General features: G+C 37.8%; 1 protein-coding gene across 2 annotated transcripts in view; it reads right to left on the bottom strand.

The window, feature by feature from the left end:
* Prkg1 (protein kinase cGMP-dependent 1) overlaps positions 1-20,246 on the bottom strand; it is a 1,051,642-nt gene that overhangs the window by 275,314 nt on the left and 756,082 nt on the right. For both annotated transcript variants that reach the window (XM_042689193.1, XM_042689194.1), the window contains exon 5: positions 16,521-16,584. In XM_042689193.1, coding sequence (XP_042545127.1) covers positions 16,521-16,584 — 64 coding nt within the window. The remainder of the gene's footprint in view (positions 1-16,520; positions 16,585-20,246) is intronic.

Genomic DNA, 20,246 nt, shown 5'->3' with positions numbered 1-20,246 from the left:
GTAGTAAGTAACAAATCAGCTTTTTGACCAGTAAGATTACATTGGAAAATAAGTCTCCTTTACAAGATATTTTTTATTCTTCAAAAAATCTTTCCCAATGTTTAATCTTTGTTGTATCTCCCTGGAGTAGATTTTGTTTTTGTTTTTTTAAAAAAGAGAAAAGTAAAAGAAGAAAATAAGTCTCGATCCTTTCCCATGATCCTTCAGTCCTCTGTTCACCGTATCCTCTTTGGGACTGTGGCGTTTCTCTAGCAGCATTCTCTACAAAATCCTGTCAAATATTTCAGATGAGCTCTCATGGTTTCGAATGCATCTTGCTTCATGTCTTTGGACCATTTGCCTTGGAGTTGTGGTGAGAAAGCATTCAAATGTGAAAGAGAAGTTTTATTTCATTCATTGAATCATTCATGTTAAAATCTAACTCAGACTACTCAATCAACAAATATTTATCGATGATGTATTCTTGATTAATGTAAGGCATAATTCTGTACAAATCCTCTCTCTGATAGAAATTGAGGGTGTATAGAATGACACACCATGTCCTTAGAAACACTTATAGAAATGAGGAGACAGACAAGTTCTGAGCAAACATATGGCTTTGTAGTACAAACTGTATAAAACACCATGTGAACAACAAAAAGAATGGGATATAGTCAGTCATGTTTGTTAACAACAAGCAAAGGAAAAGAAAAACATGTTCTTATTAAAGAACATCTAAAAGAGAAAGGAGGGAGGGAGAGCCCAATCACTTCCTGCCCAGCGATGTACACTGCTTTGTACAATCATTCAAAGCAGAAAGAACACGCAGAGCATTGCTATACTGCAGGCCTGTTTACAAGGCAAACCCTTTATTAGGCATAATTATTTAAAGAGTGGGCAATAAAAGAGAAAGAGTAGTAGCATGGTAGTACTTTCTCGAGACCTGAGAGGAACTTCTTAACAGCATCTGATAATGATTAAGAAACAAAAGGATGTGAGACACATAGAAGCCTCCACTCACACAATGAAATCCCCCTATAGGGTAGCTTGTCACAGGTCGCTCTTCATTCACACTGACTGGCATCCGATGAACATTTCTGATTAAAATACTGCTAGCCCTAGTTTAGAACTTTATCCACCAGAAATTGCTGGTAGCCACTGTCCTAAGAAACTGCACATGCTCTTTCTCTACAAGGAAGTGATAGGTTGCCTTCGTCAGAGATTGAGGACGGCACTATGTAGCCAGAGGTCTTGGGAAGACTGAGGACTCAATGCCTGGGTTATTCCCTGCTAAATATCTGTCTAATAACTCTCTCTAGTACTAGACAAGCTTTGTATCTTGTGGCTAAAACTAAAACCCCCACTGATTTTCTGGTTGCTAGACTCTTATTGGTAAGCACAAATAGGCTTCTTCATTGATTCATGTCTCAGATTCCTGCCTGGTACAGCCCCTGAACTAGTGGGGGGTTTTTTGGCAGGTACAGTGATGTTTCAGGTTAAAAAACAAATAGTTGAAATCTCTGGTCACTTTGTTACTAATCAGGGCAGTATATCTAATTCAGATCTGGTGTTCATCATTTTCCCCTGAGAAAGTTGCTCAGCGCTTATCATGATCTGTATAAATGTTGGCTATCAGCTGACATACTGAAAACAGATCTCACAATAGGCTGAAGCCTAGAAACTAATATCACACAAATCTAGTCTGTCTATAGCCCCTCTAAATGATATAAATGATAATAAGCCACAAGGACTAACAGGTTTGTGTGGTGAGCATTTCAAATATTTTCTATGGATATTTTCTAGTAAGCCAAGCTATTACAGACTGGTGCCAATTTGCAGAGTGAACACATTTTAATGAATTACAAACAGCATGGAAGTAAAGCATATAAACACTCTCTCTCTCTCTCTCTCTCTCTCTCTCTCTCTCTCTCTCACGCACATACACACACACACACACACACACACACACACACATATTCAGGCAACAGAAAGACTCAAAATACCTTATTTCCAAGCTTCTGGAAAGCATAAAACAGAACTCCTCCCCAACTTTATAGCAAATTCAGAATGTTGACTGGGAAAAAACAAATTATTCCCAGAAAATGAATTAGGTAAATATTTTTATAATGACCATCTATTTACTATCAAGATATAATGAAACTGAAAGGTAAATTCCAGTGTTAGGTTGAATGGAGTAAAACAGTCCCTTTTTACTTAAAAAGGACTAGATGCATGCCTTTAGCTTGGCACAGAAAGAGTTAACATCAATTAGTGGAAGTCATTGATGTTTTTTAATCAACTGCTTTCAGGTACCAAGTGAAAAAATGCCAATATCATTCTTGTTTTTAAAGAACACAGAATTTCCAGGAGCAAATCTTCACACAACTAGGGACCAATAAAAAGTAATAAAGTAGCATTTCTCTTTTCTATGTACTGAAAGCTAAACCAACCTGGGAGATTTGGAAGAATAGGTACTACTTTAGAGAGGGTGAAATAATCATGACCCAAACTTAGAACAAGGTCTTTGTTCAGAATAAAACTGTGCATACTTTGTGAATGAAAAGAAGCAGGTATTACAGAAGACATCAGATTCTAGGCATGGGAGGGGTGTGGTGGAGGGGGAGAATGGAAGAACTCTAGACAGTGGGAGGTAAGCAGAAAATTACAGGAAAGCAATCACAGCAGAGGACAGACCATAAGAAGTTTTTCTTTTCCTTTTTTTTTTCTTCTTCTTTTTTTTTGCTGGTATCCAGCTCTCCCAGTTGGGGGCAGAGAAACTGAAGACAGAAATACAAGGTACAATCAGATAATCCCAGCATGGGATTGCCAACTTCAACAGCAGAAAAAGCACATATAACCCATAAGTTTTATCCCCAGCACAGGGACCAGGAGGCAGGGATGCCTTCTGTAAGACAGTAGAACTAAGAAATTATGACTCCCAGTGTCCTGGAGAGTGACAGTCTCTATCTTGAGAAAATTTCACTGGGAACCCAGGGACAAGAAGCAATCACCAATTAACAACCCACAGGACACTTTGCCATAGCACTTGGGGATAAATCAGTTATATGACCTGAGAGAGGAGAGAACTGACTGTCCAACAAGCACCAGCAGATAAATTTAAGCTGCAGGAAGCCACATTGCCATCTTAGAAAAAAAAAAGATGCTAGAGAAACCCGATAGCCAAGGTACTTGGGTGGTGGCTGCAGTTTCTGCTATAGAAAGAACCGCAGCAAACCAGCCTGGCACATACCTTAGATTTGCCTCTAATCTACTCTACACTGGGGCACTGGCTCTAGTTTGTGCTTTGGAAGAAAGTGGACCAGCAGCTCAAAAAGCCTGGAAACCTGCCACAGAAGACAGCTACTCCAGATGCCAGGAGTGACCCAGTCTTGGGACTCCCTGCTGTGTCAATCAATAGAGGAACTAGTCATCAGTGGTACTTGGACCTTTGAAGAGGTGGGGTTAGGACAGCTGTCCACAGCTATAGTTTTTCTTCCTAGGGGACAACTGAGGCCAGGGTTGCTACTAACCTTTGAATTTGTAGTCTGTAAAGTTACCACTGGTCAGAGCCTGCCCCCTGGCTGCATGAACTGTCTACTGATGAAAAGCCTCATACTTAGATGTAGTTCAGCCTAATGTACCCTGAAGAGAGGTTAATATGTAAATATATAGGGAGAGAGATGCAAAAGCAATTAAAATTACATACATTGTGTATTGTATAAGCTTGTCTCACTTTGATTTTTTTTTTTTTTGTCGATCATGGGGCTTGAACCCAAGGCTTCACTCTACCACTTTGAGCCACAGAGCCGCTTCCCATTTTCTGGTGGTTAATTGGAGATAAGAGTCTCATAGACTTTCCTACCTAGGCAGGCTTTGAACCATGATCCTCAGATCTCAGCCTCATGAGAAGCTAGGATTACAGGAGTGAGCAACCAGTGCCCGGGCTTTGTTTGTTTGCTTTTTTAATGTTTTTTTTTTTTTTTTTCATTTAACTGCATGGTTGTTACTATTCTACAATTGGATAAAAGCTACTTGCTATTTAACTTTTACTTTCTATCATAGGGGTGAATTTTGCCTCTCACTCTCTTCTCTTTTACCAAAATCATCATACCAGAACCACAACATTTCCTTCAGTACAGCCTTTTAAATCCTATTATTGTCCTTTTCCCATAGGCATTCTGACTATAAGTAGAACTCTTCTCTCTTATTCATACATTTTTGTACTCTGACCCCCCCATCCCTATGTCTTCCTTGTTCATTACCTGTATGCATACCTAGCAACTAGATTACTCAAACATTGGGTCATATTCTCTTTTTTCTCTCTGTCATTTCTTTTATTTTTCTTACATTTTTTTCTCTTCCTTGGTCACTGTTGTCGTTTTGCTTTTTATCTGTATGCACATAACTCAGCTGGATTTACCTCCCCCTTTCTACACCAATGCAACTCATTTCACTTTCCTATTAATCTATTATCAACTTTAAATACCACAGCCATTCCTACCCTATATTACCAAACTACTTGTATTATTCTAATAGAGCTCTCCCCTCTGTTTCCTTCCTTCCACCACCCTGGTAAATAAAGGTCTTTCTGGAGCACAAAAGACATTTCTTTAATCCTATATTCATCTACAGAGATTGGATCATTAGCAGTAATTGACCTTCATTAGGAATTGTCACAGTCACAATGCTATGGATTGCCACCTGCAAATAGCCTCTGATACCAAGCTTCTTTACTCTGAGTGGAGAAGAGTTCTACACAGTCTTGAGCAATGAAATAGATTATTTGTCACAGGAGACTCACCCTTCCAATCTCCACACCACATTCATCCTTCACCTATTTTAGGTAAGCTGCAAGTAATCATCACCAGCTGAAAGGACACAAGAGACTAAAATCTTCACAAATCCTGTATCCAGATGCATAAAGAACCCCCAAAATGTCCACTAACTTCATGAATAAGTGAGGAATCAATAACTCTCAAACACCAAAAATCACTACAATAAATGATTTAAGTAATAGTGAAGAGGGAAGTCCAAACAACAAGCTCGATTTAACAGAATAGAGTTGTACAAAATCTCAGCTAGGTCTTGAAAGCCCATAATTATTCAAGCATCAAGTCACAGTGCAAACTCTCTTCCACATAGCAGTTTTTCAAATGTGTTATTTCTGTTAAGATTTAATGTGTTAAACTTTATTTTTCTTATACAAACAAATCAACTCCAATTTGGCCCCAAGCACATATTTCCTTATAATCCCAAAACATTTTTACCATTGATATCGCAACTGAATTAACATCCATACATAACTTTTACAGATCTATTGAGATAAAGTTCAGAGTACAGAATTTACTGACATCAAGTACACAATTCAATAGCTTTCATATATATATACTCAAAATGTTCAACCACAGTCTAATTATGGAATGCTTATACTACTCTAAAAAGAAGTTCATACTAATAGTAACTTCCCATTTCTCCCCATAATCTCAGCCTAGCCACAACTGATCTGCTTTCTGTTTCTATAGATTTTACTATCTTAAAAATTCCATATAAATGAAACTATAAAATGTGTGACATTTTACTATATTCACCATAAAGTTTTCAATGTATGCTTGCACCATATTTTCTCTATTCACCTTTTTTGTTTGTGAATAAGTGTTATAATGGACTTTTATGCACACATTTTTGTATAGAGATATATTTTCTATTTTCTTGGGAGTTGAATTGTCAGGTTACATGGTAACCTTATATATAATATTTTGAGAGGTTTCCAAACTATTTTCCTAAAGAAGATGAATCATTTTATAATATATGAGGCTTGCGATATTTTTAACACCTTTGCCAACATTTGTTATTATGTTTCCCCAGCTCCCCTAGAAGATGTAAAGTAGAAGATTATACTTTTTGCATTTCACTAATAACTAAAGATGTTATACATCTTTAGTTATTAGTTTTCCCCCCCATTTACTCACAGTCAGTTCCTAGCATCTCAGTGAAGCATTCCATCTTTTCCTTATTGTGTTATAAATGTTCTTTAATAAATCTAGAAACAGGTATGGCAACAGAAACAGTAATCCCAGATATGCTCAAGCCAAGAGGACTAGAATTCAAGACCAGCCAGGATAAAAGGTAGCATTCGGCGCTGGTGGCTCATGCCTGTAATCCTAGCTGCACAGAAGGCTGAGATCTGAGGATCATGGTTGAAAGCCAGCCCAGGCAGGAAAGCCTGTGAGACTCTTATCTCCAATAAACCACTCAGAAAACAGGAAGTAGCCCTGTGGCTCAAGTGGTAGAGCACTTGCCTTGAGCTGAAGAGCTGAGGGAGAGTGCCCAGGCACAGAATTCAAGCCCCACAACAGACCAAAAAAAAAAAAAAAAAATAGCAGTGACACCCTATCTAAACAAAACAACAAAAGTAGCTCAAGTGGTAGAAAAGTGGCCTAGCATGCTCAAGACCTTGGTTCAATCTTTGGCACTGAAAAATAAATCTATAAACATGAGTTATTTATTAAATAAATGATTTGCAAATACTTTCTTCCTATCCCATATTTTCTTTGCATGTAAGATGCAGTAATTTGATAAAGTTTTGTCTTTACCTTTTATGCTTTTCTCCCTATACTCTGCTATTTGTATCTAGCTGTAAAACACACACACACACACACACACACACACACACACACACACACACACTTCTTCTACCTTCTCCCCATTCCAAAGCAATAATTTGCCTTATAGAAAGGAAGACCCAAAAGAAGGCAGAGACAACAAAAGAGAAGTTAAACTTTCAAATTCACAGTACTGTCAGTGAAAGCAACTGAGAAAAAGCAGATTCTTTGAATTCTCTCCATCTTGGCTTGAATAGCCAAAGCCAAACCTGAAGAAGGGAAGAAAAAGTTTAGTTATAAACAACATATTTCAAAGAAAACTAACAATGGTCCTGTTCACTTCATTGCTTTTGTTGTTCCATCTGAAAAATCTAGGCCTGTTTCAAATGATAAAGGAGAGAGCTTCATGGCATTTCCATAATTCCACCAAAGCAGGACATTTCCCATTTTATTCACAACTGGAAAGAATGCAAAGGAGTCCGCAAAGATGTTAACACTAGGAAACAGTTACACTACCAAAACAACTAAATGTTTGCTCAGCAATCAGTCCACTGGAACAGCAAGGAAGAGAACCTCAGTTGCTACCCTCCTCCAAGCTACCCTGGGCTGTGTAATCTGATATGCAGCTCTTAACATGTAATCAAGGATTAATGAGATGAGAAAAACCTTTCCTTTGCTTCTTTCTCTTTTTTCTTCTTTCTTTCTCTTTCTTTCTTTCTTTTCTCCTGCTCCATCCTTCCCTCCCTTCCTTTCTTTCCTCGCCCTCCTTTTCCTCCCTCCTTCCTTTCTTCCTTCCTTCCTTCCCTCCTTCCTTCCTTCCTTCCCTCCTTCCTTCCTTCCTTCCTTCCTTCCTTTCCTCCCTCCCTCCTTCCTTCCTTCCTTCCTTCCTTCCTTCCTTCCTTCCTTCTTTCCTCTCTTCTTCCCACCCTATCTCCTCTCTTCCTCTGCTTCCTCTTCACCTCCTTTATTTTTTCATAATGTCCCTCTTAATAACTCAATAAGTTTTAGAACTATTATTTGTCCACGACATTCTTGGTGCAATAGTAGTAATCTAAATAAATATACAGCAAACAAAAACATAACTAAAGGTATCACCCAGGTTTGTTTTTAGTCCCGAACATAATCACAATCCAAACTCACAACATTGCCACCCCACTGGCAGAAAGCTCTTAAAAAGTTGTTGATGCAAATGTCTTTTATTCCAAGGAAATCATTTTAAATATTTTAAAGGGGGAACAATGAAACTGACTTTAATTTAAAAAAAAAAAACAAAGGTATGATTCTAATATGCTTATTCCATCTGAAAACCAGGAAATCTCAACACAGTATCTATTCACATAGATAAAGGGAAAATCGTTATACCAGGTCGTAAAAATCATTATGTTGACTTAATTTGGATTCCCCATTAGAATTTTCAACAAAGAATAGTGTCTTCAAGTTAGCTGAACTTTTATGCCTCCATTCAGTAAAGTATAATTCTAACTCAAATTAATTTTCAAACACACATTGTGACAGGTTAATTGTTTCCTTTTCTCTATGAAAAGTATATTTGCTAACTTTCTTTAAAGATGTTACCACAATCTTTAGATAATTATTAGCTGTGGAGTTTATTTACAGTAACCTTTGACCATTGTTTGGGTATAGGTGATAATTGAAGAAAACTATTACTCAGTTGGAGATTTGCTAATAGGGTGAAATCTATTTGAAAAAATGCAATTCATTCATAGGACTAATTATAGTATATAGAAGTGAAGAATAGTACATTATCCTGTTATAGTAAAACAGAGACTACATCATGTTCTATAATTTCAGAGGGTTTTCCCCCCCATTTACTCAGAGTCAGTTCCGAGCATCTCAGAATAGATGCAAGTGCATTTGGTGACCTCCAATAAAGTTTCACTTCTCTATGGTCTAGAAATGGGATTAATTCCATGAGTTCATGAAGTCAGAGTTTGCTACTCCCTACATGCACCTAAACTTTCAATTTCATTTTAAAAATAGCTCCACTAGCAAGCCCAAATATGAAATTCCTAAAATAATCTGAGGTATTTATTATCTCAAATTGATTCAGATAGGTCAATGATGGAAAGAATACAATGAAGTTAAAGAATTCAAAAGCTCTATAAATACATGGTTGTAGATGCCTATAATGAAAATTACTCTGGAGGCCAGTTGGAAGGAGTAGTTCAATACCAACCAGGAGAAAAAGTGAGATTCTATCTGAAAAATAAAAGGGCTGTGGGTCTAACTTGAGTGTAAACTGTTTGCCTAGCAAGCATAAGGCCCTGAGTTCTCAGTTACATCAAAAGAAAAAAAAAAGGAAATTATCTTAATCTGTTTTCCAAGAGACAGTATAGGAAATAGAGATTACTGAGTTTGACTTAAATAGTTCTTTCACCAAGAACCTCTTTATAAAAACACCTAGCTTTTCTACACAGGCAATATCCAATACTATGCCAAAAATTACTGAGGTAATTAACTTACACAGAATAAAGACATATTTGGGGTCAATTTCAGCAGTGTCACTTCCAGATCCATTGATCTCCATTTCTGCAGACCCCAGTTCTGCAGACCAAGGTAGAATGTCATGGTGCAAACATATGACAGGGTAGAATTGCTCCTTCATGAAGATGAAGAGCCTGGGGACCTGAAATCCCCTTTGTGGGTATAAAACCAATAACCCAGTACTCAAACCCCTTACTACTTCCCAATATGAGCACCCTGAGGACCAGGCCTTCAACACGTGGACCTTCAGGAAGATAATTATCCAAACCATAGCAAGTGTCTGAAAAAGGAATGAGAGATCCAGAATGCATCGGAAAGAGTTCTACCAGGTAATACTTAGAAGAGAGCAACAGGGGAAGCATTATGTTGCTATATTTAGAATAAGGCCACCAGTACATTTAAATCCCAGGTAGCAGCCTCCACACAGGGAATTACATGGAGGAGAAGGGGTAGCCTGGGGTGGACAATGGCAGAAATGACTCAGAAAGGCTTCTTTTCCAGTTCCATAGCAAGATTGCTCAAATGTACTGCATGTGCTCCCTGATCAAAATTTACCCACCCAAATTGCCTGCCATACGATTATGCTTACCTTTCTTCTTATCCATTATACTATATATCTCTTAATTTGTACAATATATTCCTCACCCCATCTGTATTTTTAAATTTCCTCCCCATTAGGCTGTAATTACAGATACAATGAATATAAAGGAAGAAATAGTCAAAAAGGAAATAAATCCGGGTTTGGGGGGGGGGCACGGGTATGGGAAGAGATGGGAAGGGGAAACAAAGGAAGAAGCAACAATGCTTGATAAGAAATGTACTCGTTATCTTGCCCATGTAATTGTAACCCCTCTGTACGGTATTTTCACAATAAAAAAAGAGAAAGTAGTCAAAGTAGAAAATGTTTGATATCATTAGACATTTAAAAAGAAAGATTTGTAAGTGGCGAAAGTGAAAAGGAAGGCTAGGGAAAAGTTGCCAAGATCAGGTCACACTGGCTTTATCCATCATGATAAAGTTTGGTTTTCACTCTAAGTACAGTAAGAAATAATTTAGTATTATAAGAAAATTATATTTGGGTTATGTCTCAATAAAATCTCTCTCTACTAGGAGAAGAGTTGAGTACAAAGGTGGAGGCCGTACTACAAAATAGCCCAAGGGTTTTTTTTAAATTAATTAATTTATTTTTATTGTGAAAATACCGCACAGAGGGGTTACAATTACATAGGCAAGATAACGAGTACATTTCTTATCAAGCATTGCAGCCTCCTCCTTTGTTTCCCCTTCCCATCCCTTCCCATAACCTCCCCCCACCCCCCTACCCGGATTTATTTCCTTTTTGACTATTTCTTCCTTTATATTCATTGTGTCTGTAATTACAGCCTAATGGGGAGGAAATTTAAAAATACAGATGAGGTGAGGAATATATTGTAGAAAATAAGAGATATATAGTATAATGGATAAGAAGAAAGGTAAGCATAATCGTATAGCAGGCAATTTGGGTGGGTAAATTTTGATCAGGGAGCACATGCAGTACATTTGAGCAATCTTGCTCTGGAACTGGAAAAGAAGCCTTTCTGAGTTATTTCTGCCATTGTCCACCCCAGGCTACCCCTTCTCCTCCATGTAATTCCCTGTGTGGAGGTTGCTACCTGGGATTTAAATGTACTGGTGGCCTTATTCTAAATATAGCAACATAATGCTTCCCCTGTTCCTCTCTTCTAAGTATTACCTGGTAGAACTCTTTCCGATGCATTCTGGATCTCTCATTCCTTTTTCAGACACTTGCTATGGTTTGGATAATTATCTTCCTGAAGGTCCACGTGTTGAAGGCCTGGTCCTCAGGGTGCTCATATTGGGAAGTAGTAAGAGTTTGAGTACTGGGTTATTGGTTTTATACCCACAAAGGGGATTTCAGGTCCCCAGGCTCTTCATCTTCATGAAGGAGCATTTCTTATCAAGCATTGTTGCCTCCTCCTTTGTTTCTCCATATCATTCCTTCCCCTCTCCACCCCCTATCCACACCCTCCCCACGCCTCACCCTGCCAAAGTTGTAAAGTTCATTTTTTGACATAACGTCTTGTACATCTCATTGTTGTAATGGGTCCACCTGTATCCCTATTTAAACGATTTGTTTTTTCCCCTTCCCCTCCACAAATTATATCAACATCAAATACAGTGAAAGCAGGGGTTATACCCTGGGGGGGACATACAAAGCAACAAAGAAATCATCTTATAAATATGCTAGAAACAATCACAACAAAGAAAAAAACATTTGAATCCTTATCTTGGGGTTCATTTCACCTAACATCAACTTGTCTGACAGTTTCTGTTTGTATTTTGACTACTTTCTACTCTCTCTTCTCTCCCTCCCTCTCCCTATCCCTATCCCTACGCCCCCCTCCCCCGCCCCACATACACATGGCACCTGGCATCTACATTTAGGCCTTGAGTTAAATATCACCTTCCCTCATTAATGTTACAGCGAATAATGTTTGACCTAAAGTTGCCTCCACACATACTTTAAGTTTGGTCTAGGGGGTTCTCTGTACAAAGTGAACTGCAAGCTAACAGAATGTATAAAGAAACTGCAACCTAAATGGAATCCAGTGGTGAAGTCTCAGTCAATCATAGAAGTAGAGCTTTCAACCTGTCTAAAGAATGACTAGATATGGTAAATTCAGACTAACCAATTAAATTGTTTCTATATGTACTTCCTTTACTGTGGCTGAAAATATAGTCTGCCTAGAGGACAGAGCATTCTGAACCATTTTAGAGCCAGACTGCTGCCTGTTTCATGAATTATTTTCTTACAGCATCAGTTTGTAATTTATTTTAAAATTTTTCTTTCAACTACAACCCCGGAGTAGCCTTACCACTTGATAGTATTTTCCTTTCTTCACCTTTCTTTCTCTCACCTAAATGTATGCTGTAGGGGACAAGAGCCCTGAATTCCCAAGACCTGGAACAATTCCTGGCACTTGGCGGGTGTTCCAGAAATATCTGTCAAATAAACAAAGCTGCAGCCTTCTATAATCTGTGATTCTTTTCATCTTACAGATATTTGTAGAAAGCTTAATTATTATGCAAACATGTTCTTTTTAATGTTATGTGATATTAGTTTTGCTTTTGTTCTTCCAGATTTCTCCACATTATCTGATGTGCAATTCCATCTAGCTTTCCATTGTACTTATTTATTCAACTTGAGTTAAACATTTTGTTAGTACTGGGTAGTATATTTATGTATCTACTTTGTATTTGGTACATTTACTTCATTTTTATGTCCTGAAAACAAATATGTGGGTACAAAATCATCTGTTCCATTTTCATTCATCATTGGTAGAGAGCACTGTGGTTTTCACAATCCAAGCATAAATTAAAGCATCTCCTGATTAGAAAATCTGACATGCAATATGAACATATTTCTTTGGTCAGAATTATTTAGTTGTTGCTATTTTTACACAAACATAGCAAAAGCTTTCACAGCTGTGGAAAAGACAGGAAATGATAAAAGGATTTCATGGTTTCTTACTTCTTTTTTAGGAGGTTGAGTGGGGCTAATGAATTTGTATTTCAGTCTTACTTGTTTAACAACATAAAATACACACGCACAAGGTCACCAGAAAGTTCTTCAGTGGATTCTACAAAAATAAGCAAAAAAATAAAATAAACTGGACAAAGCAGTTTTATATTTACAGAGGCTGCGGGTCAGCACATTCAGAGAGAAATATAGCAGTACTACTTCTTACAAATTTTCTTTTTATGGTTGGACATAGAAAAGTCAACTGTAACAATGTTCTGCTTCACTTTGTGGTCACAGATGAAAGAGACCAATAAATCATAGCACAGCTTACTTTAATAAGTCTCAAACTAAGGATTTGTGACTGAAACAAAGAATTACTGGTGTAGCCAGTACAAACAGACAAAAATATTTTCAATGTATTTCCCATTTGTTTCCTCTTATAGCCCAACTCCCAAAATTCTTTAGTCTCAGTACACTAAAGACCACAGATTCTGCAACCTCTCAGTGGTCTTTCCCCATTCCAGAGCACCTTTCTCTCTTGTCCAGTTCTAAATTCCACAGTCCATGGTTGTAATCACTCTTCCCAAGCTCCCTCAACTTGCTATTCCCTTGCTTCTTTTCTCTTGGAAAAACAAAACAGTCCTATTTAAAGCCAATTATTGATCTATCTGGAACCTGAGTCCATGCAAACAAATGAAGTTGGGAGGGAAAAGCAAACAATCAAATGGGCTGGTGGCCAAGAGGAGTTTAGTGCCCCTACCCCCATCTTGACTAAACTTTATTCAGACTTTTTCCTGACTCAAGACTCTGGTTAGTCCTATTCTAAAGCCAGATCTTAAGAAACAAAATAATCAGGGTGCTGATGGCTTATGTCTTTAATGCTAGCTACTCAGGAGGCTGTGATCTGATTATTTTGGTTCAAAGCCAGCCGAGGAAGGAACATCTGTGAGATTCTCATCTACAATAAACTACCGAAGAGCCAGAAGTGGAAATGTGACTTAAGTGGTAGAGAATTATCCTTGAGCAAAATAAAAGCTCAGGGACAGTGCTCAGGCCCTAAATTGAAACTGTGTGTATACACCACAGAGAGAGACAGAGAGACAGAGAGACAGAAAGAGAGAGAGAGAGAGAGAGAGAGAGGCAGAGACACAGAGAGAGAAAACATTATTTTAGCCATGTTGGGGACTGAACCTAGAACCTTACCACCACTCTCAGGCAAGCGCTCTTAGAGCTTTCAGTTTGCTTTTCAGACAAGTCACCAGTTCACTTGGGTGATGTAGGCCTCAAATCTAGATACTATCCTAGGTGGGTTCAGAGTAGCAAGCATGACATTTCTGTAGTAAATTCGTTTATATTCCTGTTGTAAATTTGTCATCCGCCTCTTTGAGATGTATTCACCCAGGGTTGGTTTTCCCACCCTTTCAAGTGTAAACATAGAGATAGTCTATTTTTCTCCCAAATGGGTGAAGAGTGGGAGCCTAACTCCCTTAGGGACAATATTATCAAATGGCCCAAACACAGAGCACAGTTTCCTCCCTCCTGGGGTAAAATTTCCAGTAAACTTTCACTAGCCCACTCCAATATGGAAACACCCTCTTACTTTGCTCCTAGCAGTTGAGGTCAACTTCTTAACCCCACTATAGTCATTTGGAATATAAAGCCTGTCTGTTTAATGTCAATTGTGGATCAGCAACAAGGGAGGCCTTAATGATGTCCGGAAGTGAAACCACATGACCCAATCCCATTTGCTCCTGCATTTTTCTTATACCCATCTCACTGTTGGAACCAATCACACCTCTACACCATCACCTTTCTCAGTTGATACACTTGATACCACTGAGAGAACAGAAGAGAACCAATCAGATTTTCCTTATCTCAGAACACTCCATCAGCTCATTTACCCAAACTGTCCCCAGGTGCAAACGTCCACCATTTCTGTAGGCACAGGACAGTCTACCCTCTGACTATGCAAGAAATGTGTAGCACCTCCTCCCTCATTTTGTCTCCTCCTCCTATAGGATTTCCTGTGTTTCTACAAGCCTTATTTCCCCCTACTCAACCCTGCTTCTCTCCTTACCTTTCAACAAAATTCAGTCCCAAGTTTTGGTGTCTCTTCCTTGAACCATTTGCTTCTCTGAGGTTTTAAGGCATGGGGGAAAAAAGCTTCCATTTTTCTCTCATTTTTCACAGGTTTCAACCCTTTTAATCCTAGCACTTGGGAGGCTAGAGGAGACAGATTGTGAGTTTGAGGCCTGTCTAGGCTACACACCTGGTCTATTGTTCTTCTTGTGATACAGGAGCTTGAACCCAGAGCTTTGTGCATACTAGGCATCATTCTCCCACTCACCTAAATCCTGGCTCCTAGGTTTTTATGAGACATTAAGCTATACACCCAGCCCCCAAATGATTTATCTAGTTTCCTGACTTTCTCCCCATGGCGCTGTAGAAATAAGGTGAACTCTGCTAAGACAGGGAATTTTGTCTTTTTTTTCCCCCTTCATTGCTGCATGCCAAGAGGATGAGAAGGAACAAAATAGACATTCAATAAATAACTATAGAATGGACAAAAACCATCAATACTGAATGAAATCCTGAAGGGCAACAAGACAAATTACTCTGACAATAAAATTCAGATGAGAAAGCACATCCCAGATTACCCTTTGCTCTAGGTTGGCTGTTTGCATCTCATTTTGCTTTTACTTACCAAATTAATTAAATTACCAACTCTTATGAAATACTCCTTAAAGTTCTATTAATCTGATTTTGCCCCTATTTCTGTTTCTTGAGGCTTAAAAACCTTCAAAGTTTTTATCTAACCAGGAGAATTAAACCAAAGTATTTCATTGGACCTATTCTCTGCACTGTCAATAACTTCTGGCACATGGTGCCTTTGAATCACCATATCCTTTTCCTTTTTTCCATCCATTTGGGTCCTAGTTTGTAACAGTCCTTTACAATGCCAACTCCTACTTATTCTGAAGAGCTCAGCTCACTGTATTCTCTCAAGTCTTTTCATTCCTTGTCCCAGGCTATGTTGGTTCGCTTGTTTTATGGTCTTAGTAGTTCATATTTTCTCATTGGCTCATATTTTCACTTCAATTAAATATTAAATATTATGTAACAGAATGATTATTAATGAATCTTTCTTTCATTTGATGAGGATAGGACCGTCCCCATTTCATATCTTGTCATACGTCAAGGCCCTTGATTTATACAGGAAAAACAACAAACACTTACTAGATAAGTGGAAAAAATGAATGTTTTCAACCTACAACAAAGCTTATACATATACAACCTTTTGTTCAACAACTTTAGTCGCTGAAATTTGACTACTGTTGATCCGGAATTGTGCTCATCAATGTAACTAGATAAACTTTCTTCTATTTTTGTCAGTTAAGATTCTCATTGAGGCAATCTGTGAACAGTGGGCTAACTATGCTGTTTCTCCTCTCCTTCCACACCATGGCTTCTCAGATTCAGAGAAAATAAATCTACAGTGACATTTCACATTCAGGCATGCTAACAGAATATAAGCCTAACTGATCATTCCTTTTGTAAGTTTGCTAATCTGAAGCTATAGGCTGGCCATAATTGTAACTTTATACTAGCTGATAAGGAAGAAATATGCCATTTCTCATCCATGGAAGTCAAAGTAATATTACATTTATTGTAACAAAAAGTTTTCTTCCCTCTATGATAGAGTTAATTTGCCCACCGTTACCTGTAAAATGTTGGATATGCTTAGCTGCTTTTTATTTGAAGCCACATATATAGCTCCCCCTAGGGCTAAGAGTGAATTGTAAAAGATCTTTCTGTAGTATGTGCATCATCATCACACAACTAGCTGTGAAAGAAGCCAGGCTACAAGAAGAGGCTCCATCTCAAAATGTTCAAAGGTTAGAAACAATTACCTCTTCGAGGACATCAGCAAGCTTGCTGAGGATCTCTTCAGGAAGGCTCTGGAATGTTGGAACACTGAAAAACAAAACAGAGATCTATGCTGAACACATGGACAGTGGACTACTTAAATGAAGTGGCATTGTATCTGAATGAAAATGCAGAATTATTTCTTGACTAACACTATTTAGATAACAAATAAAGTTGTTACTTCAACAGGGCTCGATTGTCTAACAAGGAAAAGGTGTTCTGTAAAAGAATGAGATTGGATAAAACCAAACTCAAATCACAGTCACACTTTCATTATACTTACAGTCATAGTGACTGTGAGTCTCATCCATAAATAGGAGCCAATCACGTTCTCCCTCATCAGGCTGCTGTCTCTGAATTCCTTCCAGCTCCTCTTCCTCCTTTTTCTTCATACACACCTTTCTCTAGGCCATTTTTTTAGTAGCAGTAAATTGAGCAATGGACTCAGTGTCTCAGTGTCTTGTATGGCAGGTACTCTACTCCTTAAAGCTCAGCGCTAGTTTATTTGTTTGTTTGTTGTTGTTGTTTGTTGTTGTTGCTTATCAAAGAGTCTCATACTTCTGCCCAGGGCCAATCTTGGACCATAACTCTCCTACATGTATCATAAGAGTAGAAGGATTGACAGAGATGCACTAACACACCTGTCTTGTTTTATGGGCTAAGGTCTTATTTAGTTAGTTTATTATCGTTAAGTAGTTGACAAAAAAGGTGCTATTTGACAAATCAGTTTACGAATACAATGCATCTTAATCAGTGTCACCACCTTCGACATTCTCACTCCTTTTGTCCCAATCCTTTCCTTGACTTTTCTTTTTACTTTTTTTTTTTTTTCCAGGGCTGAGAACCGAACGCAGGGCCTTGCGCACGCCAGGCGGGTGCCCTTCCACTGGGCTAAACCTCCAGCCCCTCCTTTACTTTTCTTAATTTTGAAGTCTATACAATGAATTCTTGACTGCATTCTCCCTTCCTTCTCAAACCATGATCTTATCTCCACTTTCCAAGTAGCTGAGATATAAGCCACAGTGCCAAGACTAAATCATTCTTTAAGACACAATTTTATTAATACATTCAGACTAGCAAGCATTCATACAACTTTGAATAAACTTCCCACTATATTCAAATTTTCCCCATCTGCTTCAAGTTCTCGTAGTATGTTATTTTTGTCCTTACCTAACTTAGAGCTTTAGACAACTCTATTACTCCCCAAAGTATATCTCCAATCTTATTAAGAAATATTTTACTCTTTACTATGGTTGTAGTCATAGCATTTAAATACTATTCCTTTTTTCATATCTTCTCTGACAGAATAAAAACACTACCAAGATAAGAATTACATCTGCCTTGCTCAAGTCTATTTTCAGAAACTTACAAATAATGTACATAGAAGCATATGTTGAGTAAAGCTAAGAAAGCATAAGTATGTGAATACCACATGTTAGTGATGACAGGAAAAATCTGAGATATTCCAATTTAATTACAATTGAAAGTTAATCACAAAGGGCTACACAGAGGGATGGCAAGATGGCAGATGAGGGAGTGGAGGAATGAATTATCCCACCCTTCTTATTAGCAGCAAAGGTTTTTCTTCCCCAGAATTACCAAATATACTTTCAGCTCCAGTCCAAAGGACTTTTTCCAGCCCTTGCCAACCCCTGCTGCTGCTAATTGCAAGAACTTGGCCCAGGATCTGATCCTTCCTTTTATTTCTGACTAGCATCTGTAATGGTGCCAGTAAACCCTTTTATTTCTGATTCATTTGGTCTTAAGAATTTGGGTTTGCGAACAATTCTTAGGATAAGATAAAGCAGGATAGAGCAAAGGGCTAGACCTAAGACACTGGAAAAGGTTAATTCCCTTCAGCTCTTTCTGTTCTCTTATTTTTCTCCATAGAGAAGCCAGTGACCATATTAAATGAGTTGATTGCACACATCAATAAATCATTTTTATGTGAAATGAATTGACTTTCAATGTTTTTTAAATAAGCCAAACTCGGGGCTGGGAAGGTGGCTCAGTGGTAGAGCGCTTGCCTTGCATGCATGAGGCCCTGGGTTCAATTCCTCAGCACCACATAAGCAAAAAGAAAAAAGCCGGAAGTGGTGCTGTGGCTCAAGTGAGCACTAGTAGAGCACTAACCTTGAGCTGAATAGCTGAGGGACAGTGCCCAGTCCCAGAGTTCAGGCCCCACAACCGGACCCAAAACAAATAATAAATAAATAAGCCAAACTCATCCACATATATTTCCTATAGGAAACCTGTAGGAGACCAGGAAAATCTAACTGGAACGTGAAATTAAAACCTCACTAAAATTCATCGCAGTGCTTGAATGGAGAGAGCTATAAATAAGTCCATATACATTTGCACTCTGATATCTAACTTGTCAATTGCATATTTCTGGCTTGAATAGAGTAACAAAATGAAAGAAGCCTTTAAATTACCATTTTGATATAAGCATGAAAGTTTGACTGTTAATTTGTCATTCTAATTCCCATTACTTAGGGTAAAGACTGCTGATAAAAATCCCAAGATATTCTGTAGAGGTGTAACAATTCACCCAGGACCATCTGTTTGCCAGATTTACTGCCATGGTCTGAGCCATGTGGGTTTTAATTTCCAGAAGGCAGTCTATTTCAGCAGCTGGAAGGAGCACATTACAGACAGGAACAGGGAAGATAGAGGAAGCTGTTTCCCTGAGTTATACAGGTAGAAAAATCTAGCTCTTTCTTGTTCTTTTAATGAGCTCTAGTTCAGCTTCTTCTGAGATATTAGATTAATTAGATTGTTTCTATTCCAGTGGGCATTTGTGGAAAATACAAACTACAAGTGAATTTTTATAATTGGATTCCATTTTTAGCAAGTTCTATTACTTGTCTGTGACAAGATTTATTTCAATTTTAGTGTGTCTGTGTCAAACCATATACAATGCATTTTCTTTGTCATAAGAGCTATTGTCCTTAAGAAAAAGGTATTACTGTGACCACATAGCATATTAAATGAAAAGAGAAACATTAGAAGCTATGAAAACATTTAAAATAATTACAGTTTTAAATTAGTTTTTAAATGCTTCAAAATATTAAGCAGCATTTATTATAACAAAAAAGGACTTAAAAAAAGACAATCACTCTAGAAAGCGACCAGTAACGTCTGGACTTAAATAAAAATCATTTCACAAGAAAGCAAGTGTTTTCCCCTTTATAAATTACTCAGGGAACACTTCTAGAGCCATTTTAGAAACCTAAGGTTTCCATCCTTCATATACTAGATACGGTCTGTCATGAAATTAATTTGTTTTTCTAAGAATGATCAATCTTCAAGGAGCTTAAACACCAAGTAATAATTAAAGACGTTCATAATTTGAAACTATACTCATGAAATGTATTACTCGGCTTTTGCCAAATACATCAGGAGCCATTATTTGAGATTATACTTATTTGTATACGTAAGTCAAGATAAAGCTGTCTGATTTAGATAATATAAGGAAAATAAGTGGATGATATCAGGTACTAAGGATTTTCATGACCATAAGATAAATAATAGATGTAAACCATTCTTAAGGCACATGGCACATACTAAATAGCCATAAAATGACTTCAGTAGCCATAAAATTACATATATATGCATGCATACATATACACATATGCATTTCTTATTATTATTGTTTAAGACATTTTAGAAATTTTAAATTTCTAATGTGTCACAGATGACTCACAGAC

This window comes from Dipodomys spectabilis, unplaced genomic scaffold (genome assembly GCF_019054845.1).
Source record: "Dipodomys spectabilis isolate Male_0828 unplaced genomic scaffold, ASM1905484v1 ptg000125l, whole genome shotgun sequence".
Taxonomy (NCBI): Eukaryota; Metazoa; Chordata; class Mammalia; order Rodentia; family Heteromyidae; genus Dipodomys; species Dipodomys spectabilis.
The sequence above is the reverse complement of the archived record's forward strand: the minus strand, read 5'-3'. Positions and strand labels throughout refer to the sequence as shown.